Source organism: Hippopotamus amphibius, chromosome 10, assembly GCF_030028045.1.
Source record: "Hippopotamus amphibius kiboko isolate mHipAmp2 chromosome 10, mHipAmp2.hap2, whole genome shotgun sequence".
Lineage (NCBI taxonomy): Eukaryota > Metazoa > Chordata > Mammalia > Artiodactyla > Hippopotamidae > Hippopotamus > Hippopotamus amphibius.
In genome coordinates, this window is record NC_080195.1 from 76,371,377 (window position 1) to 76,398,683 (window position 27,307).

Consider the following 27,307-nt stretch of genomic DNA (forward strand, 5'->3'; position numbering starts at 1 on the left):
CTTTTCAGATGAGTCTACATTTAATAAATATTTTTTGAGTGGTATCAGAGCAATATTCTGATCTTCCTTTGAAAATGAGACTGAAAATGCAGTGACAGAAACAACCTATTTCAAGGAAAATCAGAGCTGTTGAACTGTCTGCAATTGAAATCATTTTTTCAGTGCCTTAGATTCTCATAGCGAATACGGTCCTGGGAAGCTTAATACATATTTGCCACAGGCAGACTCTCAAACAAACCACACAATAAGCAAATTATTTGGGTTCCACAAAGACTGTACATTTGGCACATAGGTATTACCTAAACTATTATTTGCAGCTTTGAAACACTGGACCAGACAAAGTGTCTGAAAGTTCACAGACCTTATCATAGTGAAAAATAAATGAGAGAAAAGAACCTTATATCCTAAAAGCAAATATCCTATAGCTATTTGATAAGGCATGACTGTGAACTGGGATAGAACCTCTGGAAAATACCTTAATGCTGACATAAAAAATGGTCTTCCAGGTTAGATAAAGAGTAGTAAAACATTTATTGAGAGAAGAAATGTCTTACTATGTATTCCTCTTTGAACAATGTAACTGATATTATATAACTAAAGATAATTATAAGGTAAAATAATCTATATTTTACTAAAACACTATAATTCTTATTTAGTTATAATCTTGTGTGATAATGTTAACATGTATAAAACTGCCTGTGATTTTTTAAGGTCTTTTATGCTGGTTCATTGCAGACCATTTACTTGTTCTTATTCATTACGAGGTATTTAAATGGTGAGATATGATTTTGTTCTACTCCCAAAATTTAACGACAGTCATATCTCTCCTAATTATGCTTGTAATTAAATTGTCTCTAAATTTAAAAACAAAACAAAACAAAACACCTATGGCCATGGGATCAGTGTAGAGGTAAAATATGTAAAGGATGCAGAATGTGAAAATTAAATAAATAAATAATTTTGTTTCACTTCATTATATAATAAAAAAAAGTCTCTGACTGCTCAAAATAATCTGATTTGTAGTATATACAGACCAAAGATTTCACATTTCTTTCTAGTATCTTAAACATGCAAATCCATGGTTTACATTTATACTGTTTGCTTTTATACAGACTAAAAATGAACTACAATACTTAAGTCACGAATCAAATACACTCCCTTATTTTTCCTCTCTTTTTCATATTTGAAGGGAGTTTTTACTTAATTACTGTTTAGATAGTGAGTTGACATAATTTGATTGAAAGTTTCCAGTAATATCACATAGTAATTCATGCAAACACATTTGGCATTTACATCATACAATATATACTGTTTTCTCCACTGCTTTTTTTACTATTTGGGTCATTCTCAAGTGACCATAATAAATACCTAAAATAAATCAAATAGATATACTTTTTTTCTATACAGAGCCCAGTAAATTGGTTTGACCAACATTCTTACTTACTTGATTACTTATTTTTGATTCCCATGATTTCTTCAAGGCTAGAATGTTATTTATTATTACATCCTCATCAACTATCTAATCTAGTCTTGTATACAATAAATGTCAGGGCATAAAACAGTGGGCAAAAATTCTAGGTTTAATGTTTTTGAAATGTAGCAATTTTATTTTACTATTGTCATTGTTTGCTTGTTTCCTAAATAATACTTTCTTAAATCAGTTAAAATCTGAAAGTCTTCCTGGGTATACAATATAAAAATGTTTATATGTAAATTCAGACCATTTTTGAAAAATCAGTGGAAAAGATCTGTTTAAAGAAAATAAGAGACAGTTAAATACAAGATGGGAAAAATCAAGGGTCACTAATGTTTAGAAGAAGAAAAATGAAAGCTAACAAAAAAATAAAATAGTAGAGGAAATATCACCTATGATTGAACAGACTAGAGGTTTAATGGAACTAAAAATAAAGTCCCCTCAGGAAAGAAAACTCTTGTTTGGAAGAAGGTGGACAACCAATTAATGAAAAATAAATAGATATAAACTCATTAAAGACAGTTGCTCTCACTCAAGGTATCTCTAAGTTCTAATGTTTAAGGTAAGAGAGACACTGTTGAATGGGTGAGTTTGTCATGTATAAGCATTTTAACAGATTAAAACAAGAGAGTAAGGAAGGTTATACAATCTAATGACACTGATGAATGACAATAATGATGATGTTCAAATACCTTTTATCCAGTGCTAGGTGCTCTACAATGGGCTAAGCATAAATTCGCTGGCAATTCTAAAGGGTAGATATTATTGCTACCCTTTTGTGGATAAGGAAACTGAGGCTCAAATTGTTTATCCACACAACATTTCTGGGACGCTTGAGCCCAAGCTCAAGACAAGAGCCTTTGGCTAAGTGAACAATTAGATGCAAACTGAAGGTTGAAGACAAAATCAAGGAAGTTTTCTGAATCGTGTTAATACTACCATAATTTATTATATAAATTGGTGAGACGAGGTAAAAACTTGAATAAATTAAAGGTTTTGCAGCTATCATAAAGCTGTCATAACGATTTTATTTGAAAGTTATTTACATTTTACTTACTGGCATACTTTTTATTCAAATAAATTCTATGGTTTGAAAAGTCATGTGTGCAACAGTTAAAGGCAAATTGGAAACGGAGTGGTGTCATTTTAAAATCAGGGAAAATGAATAAAATATTTATAGAGTAAGGTAAAAAGCCTGATAATTGCAGTGCAGTCATTAAAGGATGAATAAATGCTTTAAGTACCAAATGTGTAAAATTAAGTTATTTCAGCATCTTCATAGTTATATCCTTGCTTTATTATAGGTATGAAACTAGTGGAAATTAATTTTTGCAAGCCAGAAAAATAATATTCACCACAGATTCATAAAAGAGAAAAAGTATTCTCTCAGGTACTATATAAAGTATTGTTATTACTTTTCTTAATCTATTTATTACTATAATGATAGTTCAGATGATTCCAGTCTCAGTGTGTTGCAACTGTATGTGACCTAATAGTCAAATGCATATAGTCAAATGAAAAACTTAGTGGATTCAAAGATATATAATGAAAGGTATATTCTCTACAGAACTTACATTATAAGAATGCATAGTTGGCATAGAAATCTCCCAATAATTATTCATCTAGTACGTATCAAATCGAAAACTTCCTCAGTTATATTCTGCTAGGTTGTAGGCACAATGTCCATTAAAAAGACATGATGTAGTCCCTCCCCTCAAGAAATTTCCAGTCCAAAAACAACTGTAAAGAAATGCTTCTAAATTCACTAAAACGTATGAACACCTCGTACTTCTAGAGATGCACACAGACTAGGTAGGTGCTAAGAAACGTCCAAAGTTTTCAGTTTTCTCTAGCTCCTCTGTCAGAGGAAGCAGAATCTTTAAATCATTCTGTAATTGAAAGCTTGATTGCTTCTTTAAGAGACTTTCTGAACAGACAGAGAAATGAGTAAAGAGTAAGAGCTGGTAGGTGAAACAAACATAATTACGGACAATCATCAAGAAGTCTAGATGTTGTCATATGTCACATCAAACACACTTTTCTATTCAGCTGCTAATGTACAAGAACAAGGAATAAAGTTAACATTCCACAATGAACACACAGATAAAACACAGAGCAACAGATTCTTCAGTGACATTAATAAGGTATTTGGTACATTAAGTCTAAACAAAGTTTGTAGGAGGAGGAATATTTAGAGTAACTGCCTGGTATCTGCTTCAAGTGTAATTTATTAATTGACTATATAAAAAGCCATTAGAACTCTCACTTCTTCTCTCCAAACTAAATTAAAACAGATAACATAATTCATTAGCTAGGATTAAAAAATACACACACACACAGATTACAAAGTTCCCCTTGCATTAATGTGAAAGTTCCCCACACCTCCAATCTTAAAAAGTGAAAAGTGTTATGCTGAGAGTTAAGAAATATGGATTTCCCAAGTGAAATGAACCAAGTAAATCTTGACTGTTAACGACTGAAAGCAAATAGCATATGATTAGGTCTTATAATTTTGATTTTTCAACATTATCGGGTTAAAAAGAGGTTTACTGACATCCTATAATAACAACTCAACCTATAATTTAGCCATACTTTCAACATTCAGCAAGTTTGCCCAAATTTCAGGACCATGGCCCAAATAAGGCTTGAGCCACACACACAGTAAATTAAAAGAGATACCATAAGAGATAACATTTAAAGAAAGGCCATATTTTAAAATTATATATTAGAGAAACTCCTAGAAATCAAGTCAATGCAGGACTTCTTACTCTCCTTACTAATGTTTATATTACCTCTTAGTTTAAGTTTGTTTAGTTACTTTTATGTGTATTTCGATTTTACCAGATTCATTATAATAAGTACTCTCTACCCTTCTGAACATACTTTTTTCTGTATTTTCACTTTGGCATGCAATTCATGAATGATTCTTTAGCTATTAATATTTCTTTCACTTTCCCTTATTTCCTCTCTCTAACCAGTCCTTGAAAGAGAAAGGTGCATCGTTGTCTACTCTTACTTTTCCCATGTTCAATCTCCTCTTGCAAAGGAAAAGATCAGCAACATAAAGCATCTTATTGCAGAAATTTTTATTTTCCCATCACTCATCTCCTTCCATACAAATACTTCCTCCCTCAACACACTCACAGCATATTTTTAAGTTTAAACTATTGACTTAGCTCTAATATTTCACTTAAAAATATATGTTCTTTTGGAGGCAGAGACCAAAACATTTTAAAACACATACACACATTTTTGAACTATAAACCAAACTAGTTTAGCAGCGATAAAGTTCATCTTTTTCTTTCTAGTGCCCTTGGCAAAATTTGGCACATAGTAGAGGTTCAATAAATGTTTAATAGTTGAATAAATGGTCAAAGCATACCTTTACTACTTTTTCTCATTTCAGAAAAAGTGGGCTGTTGTTAAAGTTTGTATCAAATACAAGAGAAGTATAATGACATGGTTAAAATTCTGATCCTGTATAAAGATAAGTTTGGTTTTATTTACAGTTCTAAAATTGATGGATGAGTTTATTGACTACAAAATATTTTATCAATATATTTTTCCTATCAGAGATTGTCTCGTTTTCATCATTTAGTTCACTGAACTTTGACTATCCCAAATATCCATGTAGAGTGAAATAGAAAATTCAGAATATTTCATCACTGAAGTCAGAAAATGACCTATTTAGGAAATTTAGATCCTTCATAAGGCCTCCCTATGGAACAAGATCAGAATGCAAAGCTTTAATGGAACTTCTATAAGATTTCTGAGATGTTGATTTAAAAAACAAATTATAAACAGCACCTTCTGGAATGCATAAGCTGGGTGAGGTAATCATCCCTTTCTCCCTACCCCAAAAGTTTCTAAGCACAATAGTGATGAGTCCAAAACTCTCAATACACAGGTTTCTCATTATTAATAAACAGTTTCCATTATTAATTTTGAAATACTCAAAATTAATCTGTCCTTTCCCTACCTTGCCAAGGCAGTTTGTACCCAGGAGAAGATTTATTGGTCTGTCTTGCACTGAAATTATTCATTTATTTATCTGTCTTTCATACTAGATTTTGAGCTCTTAGAATGGAGATACACTGACTTATTCATCTATGTTTCTCTGGTGTCTGATACATTATTACTTAGAACTTACAGATGGTTAGCGATATTGAATTAAATTTGGTAGACTTATTGGCATATCTAAGATGCTTGACAATCCAGATATCCAGACTTTGTTAGACATCACCTAGGCTAAGCTTAGTTCTCCCAGGACATTTTGGCTAGTAATTCTTCTTTCTTAAAAATCTAGAAACAGAAAGATGTGATAAATAAGCTGAAATAGATGACAATAGTATATTGACAGATTACTTTGTGCCAATTCTCTATGGTCCTACTCATCCTTCAATATACAATACTCTAACTCCAGTAGAATCTGTGTCCCCGTGGGGTCTCCTGGTCTCTGCCACCATCAGACTGAATCACAGGGAAGAAGTGTGGGTTGAGGTTACAACTGCAACCTTCAGAATCAGACTGCCTGGTTTCAGATCTCAACTTCAGCACTCACTAAGGGATCTAAGGCAAAATATTTAACCTATCAAAGCCTTTTTTTTCTCATTTTAAAAATGGAGATAACAATAAGATGTACTTATAGGTTATTTTGAGGGATAAATGAGATCAATCATGGACATAACTTAGCAAATCAGCACAGTGTCTGGCTCCAATAAGCGCTTAATGAATATTTTTAAAAATCTCTGAATTCATACTGTACTTTTTAGAATGAAGTAGATGCTCTTTAAATATTTGTTGAGACAAAGTTAATGAGTCCTGTTTTCCTGTTTTAGGCAACTGTAAGCCTGTGGTTGCTAATCATTGTGTTATAAAATGATCCTGAGGCGTTTAAAATCTGGCTGTATGTGTACGTCAAGGTATTGTTTCATCTTTTTGTAAAACAAAAATGAACTCTTGAAATACATGAAATTTATTTAGTTATCTTTTCATCTGTATCTTTTCTCAGTATTACCATTCCTTTGTGTGCCTGAATTGAAGTGCTGATGATAAAACAATGATTTGTGAGAGTCACAGCAAGCTATTCTGACTAGTCCACAAGCTTATTAAAACCAACCAAAATTTAAAAATTAAAAAGGAAACCATAACATATAACAGCACTGCCACTGACAACAACAGCAAAATTATAAGCTTTCAGCCATGCTGACCTACTCTATTACAGATACCAAGCTGCAGAATTAATTCATTGAGTATTGGATTTTTAAGACAGAGTAGACTATGCACTAAACAGACATATTAAAAGAAATATTCATTAAGATAAAGTTGGTTGAGACTCAGTACTACATGTAAATCATCGTAAAATAGAATACCTTGACACATCGTCTAATAATCTGAATACACAAAGATTTTTTTTTACTTATTATGAAAAGAGAGGAAGCCAAAATTCACCTGGCAACATTAGCAAATGTCAAGATACAACCATAGGAACAAGCTGCACCTTTAAGTAACATCAATGAAAAGTCAACCCCCTTTTATATCCCAATCATATCCCATTTCATGTGCTATCTGTAATTCCACTATAATTATTTTTATTGGTTTATCTTCAAGATATTTTTCTTAGAATAAAAAATTCTATGCTATTTATGTATATGTATCTCTCATTCTGCAACTAGTATTTTTAAATGTTTAAAAAGTTTGGGATAATATAGCATTACTATATCAAGGAGGTGCTATCGATGTCCTTCAATATAATAAACTACAAGACTCAAGGATGTAAAAGTTTGGCATAAATATTATCTCCAGGAATAATTTATACATAGGGTACCACTGAGTAGCATAATAGTTACTTTAAAGTGGTTCAGTAAATTAAAATGAGGTTAAAAAATAGAAGCAATTCTAAATTGTGAACTTTCTGGATACAACTTTATATGACTCTCTTTTCTAAAATTCTTCCACTGAAGTTTGTTTTCAAGACAGCATGTAATACAGGCTAATTATGTGTGTTTTATTTATTTCTATTAACATTTTTATGATTCTATTTACTTGCTGATACTTATTTTTCTATTTCTTATAACTGTGAATGAAATATAAAGCATCATATACAAATTAAAGTCCAAATATCCAAACAATGATTAGGTTTCTTGCTCAAAGGAATATTTTATAAGATAGCTCAGCATATATTGATATATATTGCTGAGTCAGGACACATCTATTCCTTTCCTGGTGTGGATATCAGAAACTGCACCAGTAGAAACCACAATTGGAGGGAATGGACAATTTTTCAGTTCTTATGATCTAGGCCTTTATTATTTTATTTAAAATAAATCCCACAAATATATCACAAACAATACCATAGTGATAAAATATAATTGAAAGTGGAATATAAAGGCTACTGAGACTTCTCTCCACGCATGTATAGATATAAGCAAGTAGTAGCTAGTATGTTGCTTTAATTTTAGAACTTTCAAAATCATGCTTAGTAACAGTATTCTGATAGCTCTTGCCAAGGACCTCGATAACATGGAGAAGTATCAGACTAGACTGTACCATTTGGTGTCATTAAAAACAAACTTTATAAACTATAGTCAAAAGCAAAATGCTATATTCTGTTCAGATTCTTAGAAAGGTCAATTTATGTATGAAGTAGATTATTTCTTCCACATGGACTTGAGACGTACTGAATGGCCACAAGTAGAATACCAAACTCAATTCTTTTGACAGAGTTTAACAGCAGACAAAGGTAATAAAACAGACTAGATTTCAAGGACTAGTTAAGTTCTCCTGTATTAATATATTTAAAATTTTAATAATAATTTCAGTGTGTTCTTAAACACAAAACTTTGCCTAATGATAAATAACAAAGTTTGGGATTAAGTGGAATTTTTCATCTGATATAATATTCTATGAGAAAAGATGATCTTTTAATTGATTTTACTTCAAGTGCAAAGAGATTTTTAATAAAAATCAACTTGATGATATAGTTCAGGTTCTCTGATACTATATAAAGGATCACATATGCACTCCCACCAAAGATGTGGGGTGTGTGTGTATATATATATATATCCTCCTGAGCAGCCAAAAAAGCCAAATGAAGCAAAATTTAAAAATTTTTCAATTACTCCTCTATACACTAAACACCGAAGCACCAACCCTGGATTTTTAAATAAAATAATTTTTAGTAAAGCACTAATGCTTTGTATGTAAACCCATATTTTACGCACTGATAGCACTGAAGAAAACACTATATTTTAGAGCAATGGATTACATATTGCTATGAGGTTGATGAGCACAAACAGACATAGTCAATGCAGGATCCAATTCTGCTAGAATCAGATTAGCTGAGTGCCCAGGATGTTCTTCCCCCTACATAACAGAGACAGAGATTTTTTTTTTTCTTTCAATTGGTCTCGTGGAATGTAGGCTAGCACCACATAGTCAAACATGCTACTATTTCTACAACAAATTATGAAATGACACATTAAGTGGAATACATTTAGTCTATAAATAGACTCTGTTCAGTTTGAGGCAGGTTTTGCTGCCAAGTGAGTTCAGGCAGGGCTCATTTCTTTCAATTACTCTACCATAAACTCACGAGAAAGAAACACCACTCTAGGGAAAAGAGAGAAGACTCTTACCTTGGCACATAAAACCTCTTTCTTCATAGCCAGCGTTGCATGAGCACTTGCCAATGGGTACAAGCCATTCACCTTCTGTACTGCAGTACATCCTGGGAGGATCTTCCTCCTTAGAATTGTTAACACAAGAACCTCTAACTTCCACCAGGGATTGGGAATCCATGGGTACCGTGTCTGGAAACATAGCCAGATTCTTCACTGTAAACGGGCACTTTTTGAAGTACACTCTCACAGACACTAAGGCAACACAAGCACCAACATCTTGAAAAGCCAAATAAAATCCCTTTTTGTTGACAGGACCTACTTCTCTAATCTCGGTGTTGAGTTTAAGAATACGATCCCCAAGATCCATTTGCGTGAAACTTTCATCAGCTGCAATGGTGTCAATCTTTGTAAACTGATGTTCTCGGAATTTGACCCCATGATCATCATCAGACTCCATGTAGTACAGGTTGAAAGTCTCCTTGCAAGTTCCCAATACCAACGGAATGCTATTGCAGTCCCGGAGGGTGAACTTGAGCTCCACATAGATCTTCTGCGCTGAGTTCCTGGGGACCCAGTTTGTCCTCAGCCAATTATTTTGACTATGATCCATGACATTGCACACCTGGTAAGTCCTGATGGGTGTGTAATGTTCATCAACACCACTGATCTCTTCCCACTTGAAGAATCAAAGAAGGAAAAAAAAGAGAGAGAGAGGGAGAGTTAATGAGTTACCATATTGTTTGTGTTACTTATGATTCTACAACTATTATACCATCTGTTTCTAACTATTATCCTTGTATCTACACTTTCTCTATACATGCCCAGTGTAGCCTATTTCTGCCAGGAAAACACATATTTTTCCATGTCATAACAGAGTCCTAATCTTCTATGGCTCCCCATTACCTATGCAATAATTTCAAACTCTTTAGTTTGGCATTTGTGTTGTTCCAAAAACTGATCCCAACCTACATTTAATTTTATCTAAAAGTTTGAATCGAGCTTAGTGAATTATATGTTTCACTTACGTACATACTATGTTTTTGTCACTGTGAACTTTTTTACTGTTTTCAAAAGAAATGTTGGATCTTCTTTTTTTATGGTATTAAAGAAAAGAGCACTGATCTGTGCTCTTTTCTTCTTGATGCCTCCCATAACCCTGCCATGCTTAAGAAACTTTCTCTTTTATAGGACACATTAAATACTTTTTATTTATAAATTTAATTCATGATACATGCTTAGATTAGTTTAATTTTGTTTCATATGCACTTGTTAGATTTTAGACTTCTTCCTATCCTCTATAATATGCAGCACACAGCTTCATCTTTTGGGAGACGCATAAAATTTATTTTTTCTTATAATATATGTAGGAATAATTCAAGGAAATAATAAATATGAAGTTCTTATTAGCAAATATATTTTAATTTTGTAAATAAATAAATAAATGAAATCCTTGTGAAGCTCATTATAAATGGATTCCCAAATTTTTCTCCATTAAGAGAGTTACTTATTTTCATAAGGAATAAGTTTTAAATACTTTTAAACTAAAGCATTTAAAGTATATTAACACTTTTTCTATTTATACTTATTAAAAACACATAGGAATACCAATCCACAACTTCCAGTCACAAAATGAGATAAAATATTATTTTTTTAAATTGATGGTAACTGAAAGCAAAGAAATATAGCATTTATTTGGCCTTTGAACCTCATTAGAGAAAAAAATAATCATTTACATTAGAGTTTGAATTTTCAAAACCAATTTGTGGACCCCACCAGTGTGAGAAATACAGTTTTAAAACTCTTTATTCTCCTTAGTTCTCTTACCCACCTAAGAACAAAATGAAAGCAAATAACTAAACAGTACTACTTATTTTAATAACTTTGATTATTCAGGATCTGGAATATGAGAAACACATTTTCTGGAGGCAAAATTGGCTTGTCTTCATTGTCACGCCCAAGATCCAACAAATTTTGATTATTTTAGAAAACCTTAGACCTAATAAGATATATCTACATCTTAATATGAGAAAATATTCATACCCTACTGTTAATAATAGCCACTATATCATTTTCAAACATCCACTCTGTAAATGTATTATGTGGAGAGCTTTTAAGAAGAAAAGTATACATGAGATTCTCAGTTCTGAGGATTTTACGCTTAGGTGCCTGTAATAGTAAAGTTACATTCAAAACAAAATTAATGTATAACTTTAATATCAGAAAAATTAAAAAGAGTGAACTGAGTTGGAGCTCCGAAAAACTGTGATGTTAAAAAGTTAGTATTATGTTGCATCTTCTCTATTACCATTACTACATTGATTCTACAGTGGCATTATAAAACACAGAGCTCACAAAAACTCCAGGGAATAAATGTTTTCTGTGGGCATTTTACAGAACATTAATTCATGGACATCATATTTAAAAATTAACCACTGACTTAAAAGTTTTTACTTCAAGATTTCCTTATCAGAACAGATATGAGTTTGTACTTTGATTGATGAATCAGTTGCAAGTTTCTCCTGCTATGGACAGCATTTTACTAGACATCAAACAGAAATGACACTATGTAAAAATGTTCATAATTCAATGTAAAATATGATTTTAATTATGGAGATCTCACTGTATTTTAACATTTTCCTCCAAATGCTAATTTGGCAAGCTATCACAAGTCCTTGAATGCAGAGGTACAAATTACAAGAAGATAATGCAAACAGCACCAGCATGCCTTGCGCATAAAAAGGTTGCAGAGAGCAATTATCACTTCATTAATTTGTAATGAAGACCAAATTGCCTGTAAGTGACAGTGGCTTGCCATCTAAGACCACCTGCAAAAAACAGCAGGTCTCTAACTCTGGCATTTGCTGAGGACTAGACAGTGGAAATAAAATTCCTAAATAAGCATTTTTTCAACAGCAACAACAACAACAGATATCATTAATTAAAGTTGCTGTTATAATGCTTACATTTTACAAACTTAAAGAATACTCATATTTACCTTATCTTCCTACTCCAAGAACTAATGCATATGTTCATAATTTATTAGAGATAACAACTGCCATAGTCATTATCGTAGGCCAATGTGGACAAAGAAAATGGATGACATAGAATTAGTGACATATAGAATTGAGAGGTAGGAAAAGCATCTATCTCTTCATTTTTCTAATCCTTAAAAAAAAAAAAATCTCTTCATGGGGTATCCAGCAGTAACATTGTCTTCAGCAGAAAGGGCCCTAGTGAGAACTCAAATTCTCTCTGAAGCTCAAATTCTCCAAAATCAATAATTCTTGTATTTAGCCTGGTTCCCAGATTCTTACTATAAACTTTTATCATTAGACCACAGAGACCACAGCTGAATTTCTTGTTTTTTTTTTTCTTTTTCCAGATTGTTACAGCTATGAGAAAACCACACGTCCAGACTTCTTTCCCCTAAGAAGGGTCCTTCTGACACCTATTCCCTGTAGCATAAGCACAGTGAACCTCGTCATCACCAAAATACAGTCTAAAATGTGAAGGAAGGAGAATCAACTTATATTTTCTAGATAGCACAGCTCCTTGTCACTGAGTCAAACGTATTTTGAGGGAAAATGTATTTTTCAACAATTAATCAGCATTTAACCTAATAACTCTCATTCTGATAAACCTCAATTATAGTAATTAAAGATTTATACTCATTGATATTAATTACTTGCTTTGGATACATTTTTAGCTCCTTGCCAACAGGGAGTAAGGAGGAAAATGTGTACATTTTCTTCAAGAGAAGGAGAACCTGCATGCATGTAGTGCATAGGCTACCATAAAGAAAAACTAAGAAAGTGAGAAAAATAAGTTTATGATTTATCTTATAAGGTTTAAACGTAGTTTCTAATCTTGCACTCAATAATTGTAAGTGATATTAAGTTGCTTCATGTTATTATTTCTCCACTCATGTTTCTACTCCTATGTTTCTCTCCCTTTGTACACATCATAGCTATTTCAAAATGTAGTGTTCATCCTAGAAATATCTGCACATTCACCATGCATCAGCATTTTAAGCGTGGCAGTACATAATCATGCACAGGAAGGATGTCACTGTCAACTGTCATGCACAGATATATCTAAGAAAATCATTTTATTTCCATTTATTAATAAATCATTTTTCTTAGTCCATAGCTCTCAACAGTACACACACATACACAGATACACATTTGTAATAGTCTCACGTTAAAAGGTAGAGTAAAATAAAACAGGTGAGACAAATGAGAAATAGAATTTGGGGGTCTGGGGGATTTCGTTGCTGTTGATGATGATTTTCTGTCAAATCAGAGAGATACATTTGAAACCAGAGGACTGAGGAGAAAGAAGATGGGGATTTGATATTGAAAATCTAGCATCAGTAACAAGATGCCAGCCAGAGTCTAAGGATAAAAATGCTTAGAAGGTAAATGCCTGAGATGGTGACTACTATCCCTTTTCCCACCCACCTTCGACTCCTAAGTATTCAGCAGAAATGTGATAATGGTATTAGAAGTGTCTTGTTGAAAACAGGACAATGTCCCAGTTTGGGTAAAGTATACTGAAAAGAGTTGGAAAACCATGAAAAGCATGAAAGGACCAGAGCTTATTATTGAGGATAGGCAACAAAGAATTTCACAGAGTAAGAGAGAGTTAGGACCAGGAAAATTTATGTTCTCTGTTCAGATATTGGGTAGACCCTGGTATGTTCTGTAGTTAGAACAAGACGCAGGCTATTCAAGGCAGTGTCTTCTGAAAGCTTGAGCATGTGGGGGTCCTTGGGCCCCCATCAGTCCCTACCTTCAATTCTCTGTCTTTACTCAGCACCTCATACTCACAAATGCTTCCATCTTCAGTCTCAGTACTTCTCAGTTTCTAGAACCCCTAGACTGAGACAAGAACTAGGGCAGCCTCAGCTCACCATTCTAGGGCTTTAATTTGAATTATTCTCCTTCCATACTGTATTGAGATTTCATGGCTGTTGCCACATCTTTGCACCCGCGCACAAATATTCCAGACGTCTTACTACAGTCCGTCTAATTTCCTCACCTCAAAGGTTCTTATTTTGGGGTAAGCAGTAGCCAGGGAGCTTTTTAAAAATACTGCTTCATAGCTGCCTATCCAAACTGTTTCTTTTTACATTGCCTAGGTGATTAGAATGTGCCTAGAAGATTCCCTAGGGTTGGAAACCAATGTTCTATGTCCCTTGGCCAACTTTTGACCTCAACTTGACCTGACAGCATACTCCAATATCAGCTTCCAAGATTTCTGAATCTCCTCAGAAATTACGTCTAAAGTTTCCAGATAGCCTGGCCTCTGTCTCTGTAGAAGGAGCTTTTGCTCAGCCTCAGCCCACCTGTTTTTTGATTCCAGATTTGCCAAGGCCCAGATGTGCTTTATGTAGAAGTTCACCTGAATAACCTCATCTTCTACCTCCCACAAAGATTTGTAAGAGATTATTATAATAAACAACGTAAATCAAATAGTAGTCTTCTATTTCACATCGGTTAGTAAATGCAAAACGTGTGCATTAAAAAAAGATGTAAACAGTGTGTGTGGGAGGGTTACCTTCAATCATATATTTCTCCTTGTATAAATGCAAGACAACTAGTTTTAGACATGCCACAACTTTCAGAGTTTGCTGTAATTTGGTAGTCTCCTACTGTGATTTCTGTAATGATTTGTGTTTTAGGATGCTTCTGTAAGAGCAGTTTTATTTGATTCCACATGCGTTTATTAAATATTTCTATATGAAAAGTCCAGGTTAAAAACTGTGGATAGTAAAAAAATAAGTAAAATGTGACTTTTGCTATCCAGAAGTTGATGCTGGAGGGAGAGGTATAAGTATCACAGAAGGCAGATGATGTTAGGCTGTCTATTTGAGGTGCTGCAAGGAGCTGTGGGGCAAGGAAGGATTACTGCTGGAAGGAGGTTCTAGGAAAGCATTAAAAAAGAAGAAATGGAAAGGTAGGATGACTAGAACTTCTACAGGCAGAAATATGGGGGCACACTGAAAGAAAACGTGTGAGCAAACAGCCAAGACTTGTGAGGACAGAACCTGTTTAAGGAACTGGGTTCTAGTATGGCTGGAACGTCGGGCATTGAGCAGCAAGCATGTGGGCAGTTACTTAGAAAAGAAAGGCCTGGACCAATTTGTGAATATCAACTGATGCATTTTTACTTCATTTGCTACTGTGAGAAACTACTGAAAAGAGGCATACGGTTTACTCCGGACTGGGGGTTGCTTCTCCAAAGGGAAGGAAAATGAGGGGCTTCAGAAAGACCACTGCAAAGATCCATAAGAGAAGCCTGAAGAAGATGACCTCTGTTGAATGAATGAATAGTGAACATTTCCCAAAAGATTATAAAGGGATATATTTTTTCTTATGAATTTATATAGGATACAGCTACATGTGCAAAGAGTAACGCAGCTCATTATAATTTTTTGACTACTAAAACATATTTCAGAAAGACTCCTGTTTTTACTGAAAGAGTGCAAGCAACAACAGAAAAAAATTCAAGGTACATGTATGTAAACAACATAGTTTTCCTTTTATGAAATAGTGTTCTCATTAGATTCTATATATCTGATTTCAATTACATTTAATTAATGTTTATTGAGTAATTACTATGTGCCAAGCTCTATGTTGATAATGTAGTAATGAAGGAGAAAGGAAAGGTACCTGTCCTTAAGGAACATACTGTCCTTATATTATATCCATTTTTATTTTATTAAGACATTTTCATTTATTTCTTCATTCATTGTCTTTTTCCCCTTTATGGTCTCTGATTTGGCTTATCTTTCCCTCTCAAACATTTAGCTGTGTGCTTAAAACCAAATACCTTATAGAGATTTTTACTAAAATTAAATATCATGTGATGTGCCAAATGTTAAACTTACATAACTAATACAGCACAGAAGTATGCTTAGGGGTACAGAAGGCACTGAGTTTTAAAAATCAATACTCTGGATAGTTATGTGTCAAAAAGTGCCCTAAACCAACTAAATATAAGACAAATACCATATTTATAAGCATTTTATAAAAATTAAAAAAATAAATAGGAAATGAATTTCTAAAAAATATTTGTTAATAAATTTATGATAAAGGTTTTTAGAATATATAGCAAGAATCTTTTGAAAGATGAAAAAAGTTTGAGAGACAGTGGATGGCCATGAAAAAACTTTCCAAAATGATGCAAAATGCTTAAAGATCTACCAAAAAGTGAATTTCTAGCCAGAAGAATTAACGTGGAAGAGATATGATATACTAAAATATAAAATATACCGTGGGGAGGCAATATCTGAATTCACTGCTATCCAAAGTTTTCAATTAAACCTGCTATTTGAATTTACTCTTCCTGTGAGGGGAAAGAGGTAAATGTAAAGGAAAAATAGGAAAAGGATAATTTGCACTATAGAGGTTTGATTTTAATGGTGAAATATTTCTATTTGTAATATAAAAGAAACAGAATTGCAAAAATGTTATTTTTAGAGCTATAACTATGAAGTACATATACCATTGTCTGAAAATTACCTCCATAAAGAGAAAGCCCAAATAGTTAAAAAATCATTAATAAACCATTTATCTATTCTGTAAAAGTTGAGGAAAATTGTTTATATTTACCGGAAATTTTTTCACTCTTTCTGTTCACATATAGCCAAAGAACTTCACTTCTCATAGAATAAATTTCCCTTAAACATTACAGAGTAAAACAATGAGACTATCATGTTTCCAATTCTTGGAAAAATATTTAATATGAAATTGCCCAATGAAAAGGTAATTTTAGAATTCAGTATAACTGCTTGAAAATGTAGGGGAAAATTCCATGCACATTGGCTTAACTTGTCTAGACTGAAAACTGTGCTAAAATGGACATTTACAGTATTATTACAAATGGCCAACTACTTAGAAATTAATGCATAGCAGTGACAGCAGTACATTTCATACCAGTTGTGAGATTCATGTAATTTCCTGCTATGATAATGGGTCACAGACACAGTGATTTATAGCAATTTATGATATACCTGTGGAGCACTCACAGTGGCGGAAATGAAATTCACTCATGTCACTGTGGAATATATGCTAAGTTTTACAGATCTTCAGATAACTCAGTTTATTTTTTAACACAATAAGTGTAATTCCTGAAAGCATTTTTCTGAAATGTAAGCTGCTTTACAGCAACAATTTTAAAGCTGCATCTTTGGCTGTTCTTCCCAGAAGGGTGGCAACCCTGTTTCCTTAGAATATTTTTCATCCTTTATCCACTGAGTATGCTAGGGAGCCCGATTATGGGTTTAAGCTCTAGAGACAGACAGACCCTAGGTTTGAAGCCTAGCTCTGCTCCTTCATAGGAGGTTTAGTAGACTGTACTTCACACAAACTGTAAAATGGGAAAAATCAGAGTAAACTCTTTCTAGAGATGCTGTGAACAAAAGTAGATTATGCATTTTAAACAGTTGTAACAGTCTGCAGCATGTGGGAAGCAGTAAACAAATGTTATTATTGTTCTGCTAAAGTTAACAAAAAAATGTCATTGGAATATATGGATTTTTTCCTTATAAAGTAATAGGAATGTATTTTAAATTCAAGATATTTCTATTTCCTATTCTTACTTCACTAGTCTAGAGATTCTTCAAATTTGTTAAAGGTCACCACAGTTTCTGACAAGTGCAATTTGTTTTACTGTTTTGAAATTCAATAAATATAATTAATGGCAAAAGCCAACTGACTATTAGACTGCTTCATATTTATATTATAAATGAGCCTGCTGTCTTTTATCTATGATAAATTTGCTATTCTGTGCAGAGTAAAGTTTTGCCAATGTTATTCCACACTTTACTAGGTACTATAGTTCTATAACTTTATTAGACATTTGGCTTCAATTCCTTTCACTATTCTTTTTAAAATAAAAAGTATAAGATCTATCATATTCATAGACACATATTTTAATAAAATAAAAATACATATTATTACTATTACCCTTTTACTTCATACTGGTCACTGTGTTAAGTTTCAGTTATGTCTAGGAGATGATAATTGAACCTGTCTCACAGTATTGCTCAGTTGCTTAATAGATTTTATTGGTAGTTAATAAATGCTTACATAGTTGTTACCTGCTATGTAAAAAAAATATTTATTAAACACTTACATGTTACAAAATTGTTTTCTAGTACTACCATTATGATAAAGGTGCAGAAGTCATGGTTTCCTGACCTTGAAAAATCTTAATTACAGGAATGGAAATGTGTTTGTGTAAGCCTAATGTTAGACAGTCACGCATTCATTCAACAGAAATCCATTGCGAGCCAGGCACTCTTCTATGCCTGGGTACCTCCTTCTCCACGGAAAAAATAACTATAAAAACACCAGTGTTTTCATGGAGCTCATGTTCTCCTTGAAAGAAAACAAAGAGTAAACATACACACACACACACACACACACACACACACACACACACACACACGAGCTGAGGATAACTATTACAAGGAAAAACAAACGTGAAAACAAGCTAAGGGGATAGAATACCATAGGTGGGTTGATGAAATGACAATTCAAATAGGGTAACCAGGGATAAGTTCTCATTTTTGCAGCCACTTGAATGAAGTGAGTAACCAGGCCTAAAGAATATCTGTAGATATAGCATCCCAGACTGAGAGAACAGAAAGCCCATGGGCTGTGAGATTGAGGGTGGTGTTGTGATCAAGGCATAGCAAGGAGGCCACTGTGGCTGAAATAGAGCGATCCAGGGGTGAAGTGGTGAAACATTAGGTCAGAGAGGAAGTTGAGTATAAGAGCATTTAGGTCCTTATTGGCCGTGTGAGGGACTTTGGATTTTATTCTCAGACAAGGGAGGATTCAGTAAAGGGTTTGGCCAGAGGAGTGACATGATCTGCTTCATGTATTAAAATGGTCAAGGGGTGCTGTGTGGAAAATAAACTGTAAAGAACAAAGGCCTATGACATTAGATCATTAAGAAGCTATTATAATAGTTCAAGTGACAGAGGATAGAATATTATTGGTAAAGGTGGGGAGAACAGATTCTGGAACTCTTTTGGTGATAGATCCAAAGGACTTGATGTTAGACTGGGTGCAGGATATTATAGAAGGGTGGAGACTACAACAGACACCATCAAAGAATGGCAACAGCCAACGTGAGACCAGAGAAAAAGAATAGCAGCCAGGAGTTGTCATATAGGCAAGAAATTTAAACGTTAAGTGGAATTTTGACTAGTGAGAATGGGTGATGATGGAGAAAGAAGAAAAATAACACATTCCAGGCAGAGGAACCAATATGTAAAAAAACATAAAAACACAAATACACTGACTGCGTTTGAGGATTATGAAGCTGCTGAAGTGAAAGATGAAGCTAGTCTTTCCCTGATTAATCTGACATGTGTTTATCAGAACCCATTATGTGCTAAGGATTCTATACGGTGCTGGAATTATAGCAGTGAACAAATGGTCAGAAATCTCTCTCTTCAGAGAGCTTACATTCTAGTGGGATAGACAGACTAAAAACATATGAAGATGTAAAACTTATGTCTTCTTATATAGTGGTATTTAAAAAAGAATGGCCCACAAAGACTTCACCAGAAAGGTGTTGTTTAAATACAGGCCTGAAAGGATGGTTCATGATAGAGAGAGAGTTCACTGGGCAGGTGTATTTGACTAAAGGAGAATGGATACATCAGGAAAGATCATTCCAGGCAAAGGAAATAGAAGTAAAAAGCCTCGAGGAGTGTGTCTGGCGTAAAAAGCCATAAGGAGTGGAGTGTATCTGCAATACCCTAGGAAGAAAGAAAAAATAGAGTATGGCCGGGACAGAGGGAGGGAGGGAGGGGAAGAGTTGGAGGAATTCAGGTCCAGTCCTGGGATGTGAACAGAGGACTGAGAAGACTCACCTTTTTTCAGGATCACTCTGGTTGCTATGAAGAGAACAGTAGAAAGTTAGAGGAGGAGTGGACGATGGTCATGAGAATAGTCTGGAAAGTAATTGAGGTTTTTCTCATCACTCAAGAGATTCAAACAAAGACCAGACTTAGGGACATTACTTTGACAAGAGTATTAAGGATGGGTTGGAGAAGGAATGGAGAGAGATGAATTAGAGATACTATAGTTAACCAAGGGAGGGGTGATGAGAGCGTTTCCATTTTGCTCATTATTGAGTCCCAGCACCCAACACAGTTCCACATAATCCATTTATTGAATGAGTAAATGAATGGGTTAATTTCTGAGTGCAAATAGTATTTCAGAGGTAAAATTCAGACTTGGCAACTGATGGATATTTGCTTTGAAAAAAATGAAAACCTGATAATGACTCTGAGTTAACATTTGATAATCATATTGACCATTTTATGAAGCCATTATAGTAATGGGCTTTCCCAGCAACGCATCATTTTATCCTTGTAAAACCCCTGTGAGGCAGGCATTATGATCAATTAATCCGACAGAGGAGACAAATGAATCCTAGTAAGAGACTCAACCCTTCACCCCAAATCACACAGCTGTAAATGGTGGACCCTGGATTCAAACCCAGAACTCTTCCATTACAAAGCCTTTCCTATTTTCCACTAATCTGTCTTAGTGAATTGGAAATGAATGTCATTAGCAGAGAGAGGCAGCAATATAGGTGGAAAAATTTATGTGAGGAAGAGGAACAGTTTTGTTTAATATAAGCGGAGCCAGATGTGTCAACAAGAAACACAAAGATGTTTTCAAAAGTTGGAAAGGTCACCCAAAAGTCAGCAGAAAAAAAAAACAGTCTAAGAGTAGAACTTCAGATTTTGGAGTTGTATAATTAAAACTTTGGAAATGATTAAGATGATTTTTAAAATACATAAAACAATGGGAATTTTAGAAACTGTATTTTGAAGTGCTTATATTTACAGCTTAGGAAGAGAAAGATGAGCTGATGAAAGAATGGAAATGTTATAAATATTGCTCTTTCAAAGCATTCATATTTTAATGTTATCTACATTAAAAAGGTTTTTCAAGTTAAGTATAGTAAATACTGCTAGAAAAGGAGCATGTACAGATGTATGGGTAGAACAAGAAGAAAAAAAGTCAGAGATACCAGACAGGAGAGAATTTCAAGAACTTTGTATTTAATATGAAAAATACTTTAAAGTAAATAGCATATGGTCTGAAAAGAATGAATTGGTTAGCAGAAGGATACAGGTGACTTACAAAGATTTGTTTTTTAAGGTAGCAGAGGTTTTTCCAAAACTTTCTGGAACTAAGGAGGGTATGGCAGAGAATAGGTTGAGGCAGTAAATGTAGTTTTTTAAAAGACAATCTTATTATTGAACATAAAAGATTCAGTGATTCTCCGGAGAAAGAGCCTGGCAAAATGGATTTTACCACATACAGGGACCTAGAGACTTCCTTCACAGATGAAGAAACTGACATCTGGAGAGACATAAAAGTGTCCAATGTCACAATGCTAAGGGTCCAACACAGACCAAACAAGATCCAGGTCTTATTCTCAGTGTTGCATTAGTACCAATATACCACACTACCTCTGCAAGACAGAAGGGACTAGTTTTAATGTCAGTTTTGGTAGCGCTCTGATTCACTAGTTATCTATATGAAATTTTAACAATTATGGGCAAAGATGGATGGGTTTGAAACAAGTGCAAGAATATGCCTTGCTATATTTTCCATTGCTGTATTTTTAGGTGAAACTCACCGCCTTTTTAAAATTTCATTTTATAAGCATGTCAATTTATCCCCTTTATAGTACATTTTAACATGTTCTGAAATGCTAGTAGTTTTTTTTAAAAAACTTACATTTCTGGGAGAATATTTGAGAATGGACTTAACCTTATTTCAATCATGACTTAAAGGCAACTGTAAACAAAAGTCGTAAACATTCCACTGTGAAAATTATACGATTACAAATGTTCTACAACATAGTGTGTTCAGTTTCATAGCCCAAAGTGAATATGATTAGAAGCGAAAACAATGAAATAAATTGGGATCTTAAATAAGCACATGTCCAGGATTAGAAATAAGTGTAACACCTAGGATTTCATAAAATTTTAGGGGTGAATAAAAATTTAAACATTTCAAGAATGGAAAAATGGTTCATTATTATTTAGCTAATATTTAGATAGCAAATAAACACACTGGAATAAACATATAAAGCCAGGTGGTATATATTCAGAACATTATCTTGTGTAACAAAATACTACAAAGAAAAAATAATTGATCCAATATAAAATGATCAAGGAAATTTTTCTAATGACATTAAATTGTGCAAAATATGTTTATCAAATTACAACAATTGTTACCACAGTAATGCCAAGGCCACTATCAACTGGGAACAGTTATTAATTATCTTGAGAGCAATTCTGAACTTTAAAAAATTTTTGGATCCAAAAATAATTCCAACTACATAAGTTACAGAGTTCTTGTTTTCTTTGTTCACAGTTTGACCATTTATTTATTTATGGTATCTTAAATGTTCCCATATCTTATAAATGCTCCACACAAAGAGAAGGTATTCAACAAAATATATTATTTTGTGGTTTCAAATGTTATAGTAATATAAACTACAACTTTGTTATTATATCCCTATTTACTATCCAAATAAATTTTAGTTCAACTGTCTACAAAATATTTCAGAGAATATTCAAAGACAGATCCAAAGTTTAGGTATAAATAACAGATGTGTCAACATACATTTCATGGAAAATGATTTTCTAAATTCTGCTTCTAATTTTACAACTGATGATCAGTTTCTGCTTTCCTGATCAAAAGTGGCTAATGCTGGTATATTTCAAAGCAGTTGTTTGTGCTGGATTAGCAGCATGATGGCTCCTAGTATTATTTTCCGAATATGACATGCCTCCAAAATCCTTCAGCATTTAGGGCTGTATGGCATCCAAAATGATAACATATACTAGTTTGTTTTCTATATTATGATCCTCTTCAAAATAGGAAACCCAAGTCAACTCTGGGAAATTAAGGAGGATCATACTACTATATTGAAGAAAACCAATATTAGTTACAGATTTTTATAAATACATTGGAAAGAAAATATTCCAGTAGGATGTCCTAGTCAATTTTATACTCTGGTTAATGGAGAAATAATTCCTAAATTCCACAACTATTTGGGTTGCTATAAATACCACTTAGCATTTATTTCTACTTATTATACATATGTAATATGTATTATATGTAATATATACCACTTCATAATATATGTAATATATGTAGTATATATATAATGCATATATATGGTTGTGATTTCATATATAGTATATTTTACCCTTATTTGTATTCATTATCATAGTTTACTGCTTTAAAATCTTAGCCTTGTTATTTTGAAGACAATTAACCCTTTATTCCTATAAATCTGGATCTAAGAAAGTCCAGAGTACAACATTTTCAAAATCAGCTATCATCCAATAGTATTACAGATGGCTGAATGTAAGTTAATGAACACTGTACAGTGTAATGTGATGTTTAGAACAAAATGCCTAGGGTTCTTGGAGTTTGGTGTTCTTTCATCAGGCTTACCTAGTTCCCAACATAACCATGCACTGACTATTTTCTATTGAGCAATTTTCTAAGTTTTGACATGTATAAATTAATATAATTCTCATGACTACCCTATAGGGTGACAGATTACTAATATCTTCTTCGGATAGATAAGGACACTAAGCTACCAAAATATTATGCATGATCCTGTCGACACACTCTAGGAAGTGACCGAGAGAAGATTTGAACTTAGGCACTCTAGCTCACAGACGGTACTCCTAATCACACTTCCCCATTGATTTAGTTTTGCTTATTTTCCTTTTCCTTCTAGTGTTTATTATTATTATTTTCACTTGGGGGGTTCATTCCAAGAGACACTTATGTGTCACACTTCCAATCATGTAAAAATCAAAATTCCGCTTTTCCCTACTCTGCTGCTTCCCAGTGCCTATGCAGTGAGCTACTATTTGATCTTTATGTCCCAATTCATATGGCACCTGGTCTGTTACGATTTCTTCCCTCCCAGGTAAGCCTGAGTCCCTTGTTCCTCAGGTGTACATTTCCATCACCTTCTAAATAATTCCACTATTGCATATATTACCCCTTACTGCACTGATTTGCTTAAGCATTTTTCTCCAAAGAGGTTACATTTTCCCTGAAGGTAAATTTATGTGATCTTTAAGAGTACAAATTCTTTGTGCAGCTAAAGAATCTACCAGAGCACTTGAAAATTTATATACTTTCATGGGAAGATCATATAAAGTATAAAGCTGGTTGGGCACAATGGTGTCTCAAGGGAACCATGGTACGCTAGAGAGTATATTAATGGTCCGAAGAAATTCCACTTTAATTTTTCTTAAGTACTGTTGTCTCCTAATCTGTTACAATATCTAGCTGGGGTCATACAATAAATATTTGCTCAACCAATGAAGGAGAAACACTATATTTTAATTTTTCCAATAATAAAACCAAAATGAAACAGGTATGCTATTTAACCATGTGTTATGGGCTGAATTGTGTCCCTTCCAAAATTCATATGTTTAAGTCCTAACCCCTAGTACCTCAGGATTTAAACATATTTGGAGATAAAGTCTTTAAAGAGACAAGTTACAATGAGATTGTTAGGGTGCACCCTGATCCAACATGATTGGGGGCCTTATAAGAAGAGAATATTTGGACACAGACAGCACAGAGAAAAAACTACGTGAAGACACAGGATTAAGAGAGCCATGTATAAGCCAAGCAGAAAGGCCTGGAACATATCCTTTCCTCTTGGCCCTGGAAAGAACCAACCGTTCTGACGCCTTGATCTTGGACTTCTAGCTTATAAGAAAATTAATTTTTGTTGCTTAAGCCACCCAGTCTGTGGTACATTGTTATGGTAGTCCTAGCAATGGATATACCATGTAATAATATTTATGCAATATTTTAAATTTTAATATTGAAATGAAGGTTACATTTTTGGTGCTTAGTTAATTGGTTGATATATTGTTCTCTGAAATTGCTGGTTCAAATATTTTCATAGATGTTCTCAGCAAACAGAATTTCAAACAGAATTAGAAAAAGAATGTCAGACTTTTTATTATAATTGAGCCAGCCTACAAAAATTATGTGTTTTTTATCAGTATTTTCTAGCAAGGGTTAAAAAGATAAGTAAAGGGAAATGCTTCCTGATTTCAATAAGATCCATAAAATACATCAGAGAAGCATATATAGCCTTTAGGTTAAGTAGTCATGAAACAGTTAAGCAGCAAAACCTTGAATGGCTACAGATGGAGGATGTTTAATGGCGTTGCACAGGAAGTGTCTTAGAGTCCAAGTTTCTGCACAATGAGAGACCTGTTTTCAGCTAAGACCTAATGTTGAAATTATGCTTCCAAATAAAAGGAGCTGAGTTTAAAACTTGTTTTCCATTATTATATCTGGGTAGAAAATAACAGGGCTATTGCACAAAGGAAGACATATATTAATAATACATTGCAGAACATATTGAACAAAATTAATGTCTCCTTTTTACGTTTCATTGTTAAAAATAGAGTAATTATAGTGATATTTTAAAAAGAGCAGCTGATGTGGAAAAATATTGCAAATTAAAGCAAGCATTCTTTTTTGGCATAAAAACAACTGTCAGGGCAGGTTGATATGGGGTAATGAACAACTCAAAGAAATATCTCTGAAAATCAGTATTTTCAAGAAGAGATATATGATTCAGAATAGAGCTAAATTTCTTACTATAGTTTTCATTACTGTACTTGGAATGAAGGATTGGGTATTAATACTAATAAAAGTTTAGACATTAATGGCAATCCCACGTTATATCCATTATAGTCTATGACATATTTCTCATTTCATAATGTAGGATCAATCATTTTTGTTTAGTCCTCTTTATACTCTTGAGAAAGACTCAAATTTATTCCCTTCAGAAATTTTTATAAACATTTTCTAAGCAGACAAGAATCCATTTAATTACTATACTCCAGGCACAAGCATCTGGTCTAGGTAGAACATGAAAGAAACACTTATTACAGTCTTACATTCAATCCATTCAAAAGTATTTATTGAGGGCCTATTATGAACCAGACACTATTGAAGACTGGGTATAGAGTTAGTAGGGGAAAAAAAAAACAGGAAAGCCCCATGTTCAATGGAACTTGTTTTCTAGGGGAAGAAAGAGAGAAAATAATGAAAAATCAAAGAGGGTAAAGGGATACAGTGGTCAAGAACCACTATGCTGATAAACTGTTATGGGCAGAGGTCTGAGTGATGTGAGGAAGGAAACTATTTGTCAAGATGAGAAGATTAACTGTATAGGAGGAGAAGGTCTGTGGGATAAATATGAAGGTACTTTGGATGTATTAGTTATAAATGTCTATTGGACATTTAAGCAAAGATGGCAACAACCCTGTATTATTGTGAGTCTGGAATTCAGAAGCACAATGAAGACAGAGATGTGATATGCCAATATACAGATGGTGAGGTTGATTAGGAAATAACCATAGAGAGAAGAGTTTTGAAGAGTGAGGTCTGGAGTTCTTCACTTATTAGAAATCAAGAATATTGGGAGAATCTAGCAAAAGAGCCAAAAGAAAAGTAACTAGTAAAGCAAGAGAACTACAAAAATTATACTCCAACACCAAATGAAGAAAAATTTTCTAGAAGAAGAAGATAATTTCAACATTGTGAAAATGTCTATACTACCCAAACCAATCTACAGATTCAATGCAATCCCTATCAAATTACCAGTGGCATTTTTTACAGAACTGGAACAAAAAATCCTAAAATTTGTATGGAGACACAAAAGGCCCCAAATAGCGAAAGCAAACTTGAGGGAAAAAAACAGAGCTGGAGCAATCAGACTCCTTGACTTCAGACCATACTACAAAGCTACAGTAATCAAGACAATATGATACTGGCACAAAAACAGAAATACTGATCAATGGAACAGGATAGAAAGCCCAAAGATAAAATATGGTCAACTAATCTATGACAAAGGAGGCAAGGATATACAATGGAGAAAAGACAGCCTCTTCAATAAGTGGTACTGGAAAAACTGGACAGCTACATGTAAAAGAATGAAATTAGAACACTCCCAAACACAAAACACAAAAATAAACTCAAAATGGATTAAAGATCTAAATGTAAGGCCAGCCCCTACAAAACTCTTAGAGGAAAACATAAGAAGAACACTTTTTGACATAAATCATAGCAAGATCTTTTTTGACCCACCTCCTAGA

The 27,307-nt window shown here is 33.6% G+C and overlaps 1 protein-coding gene across 2 annotated transcripts in view; it reads right to left on the minus strand.

Annotated features, from left to right (window-relative positions):
* The window catches only part of EPHA3 (EPH receptor A3), a 352,548-nt gene that overhangs the window by 241,967 nt on the left and 83,274 nt on the right, over positions 1-27,307 (minus strand). For both annotated transcript variants that reach the window (XM_057697498.1, XM_057697499.1), the window contains exon 3: positions 9,112-9,772. In XM_057697498.1, coding sequence (XP_057553481.1) covers positions 9,112-9,772 — 661 coding nt within the window. The remainder of the gene's footprint in view (positions 1-9,111; positions 9,773-27,307) is intronic.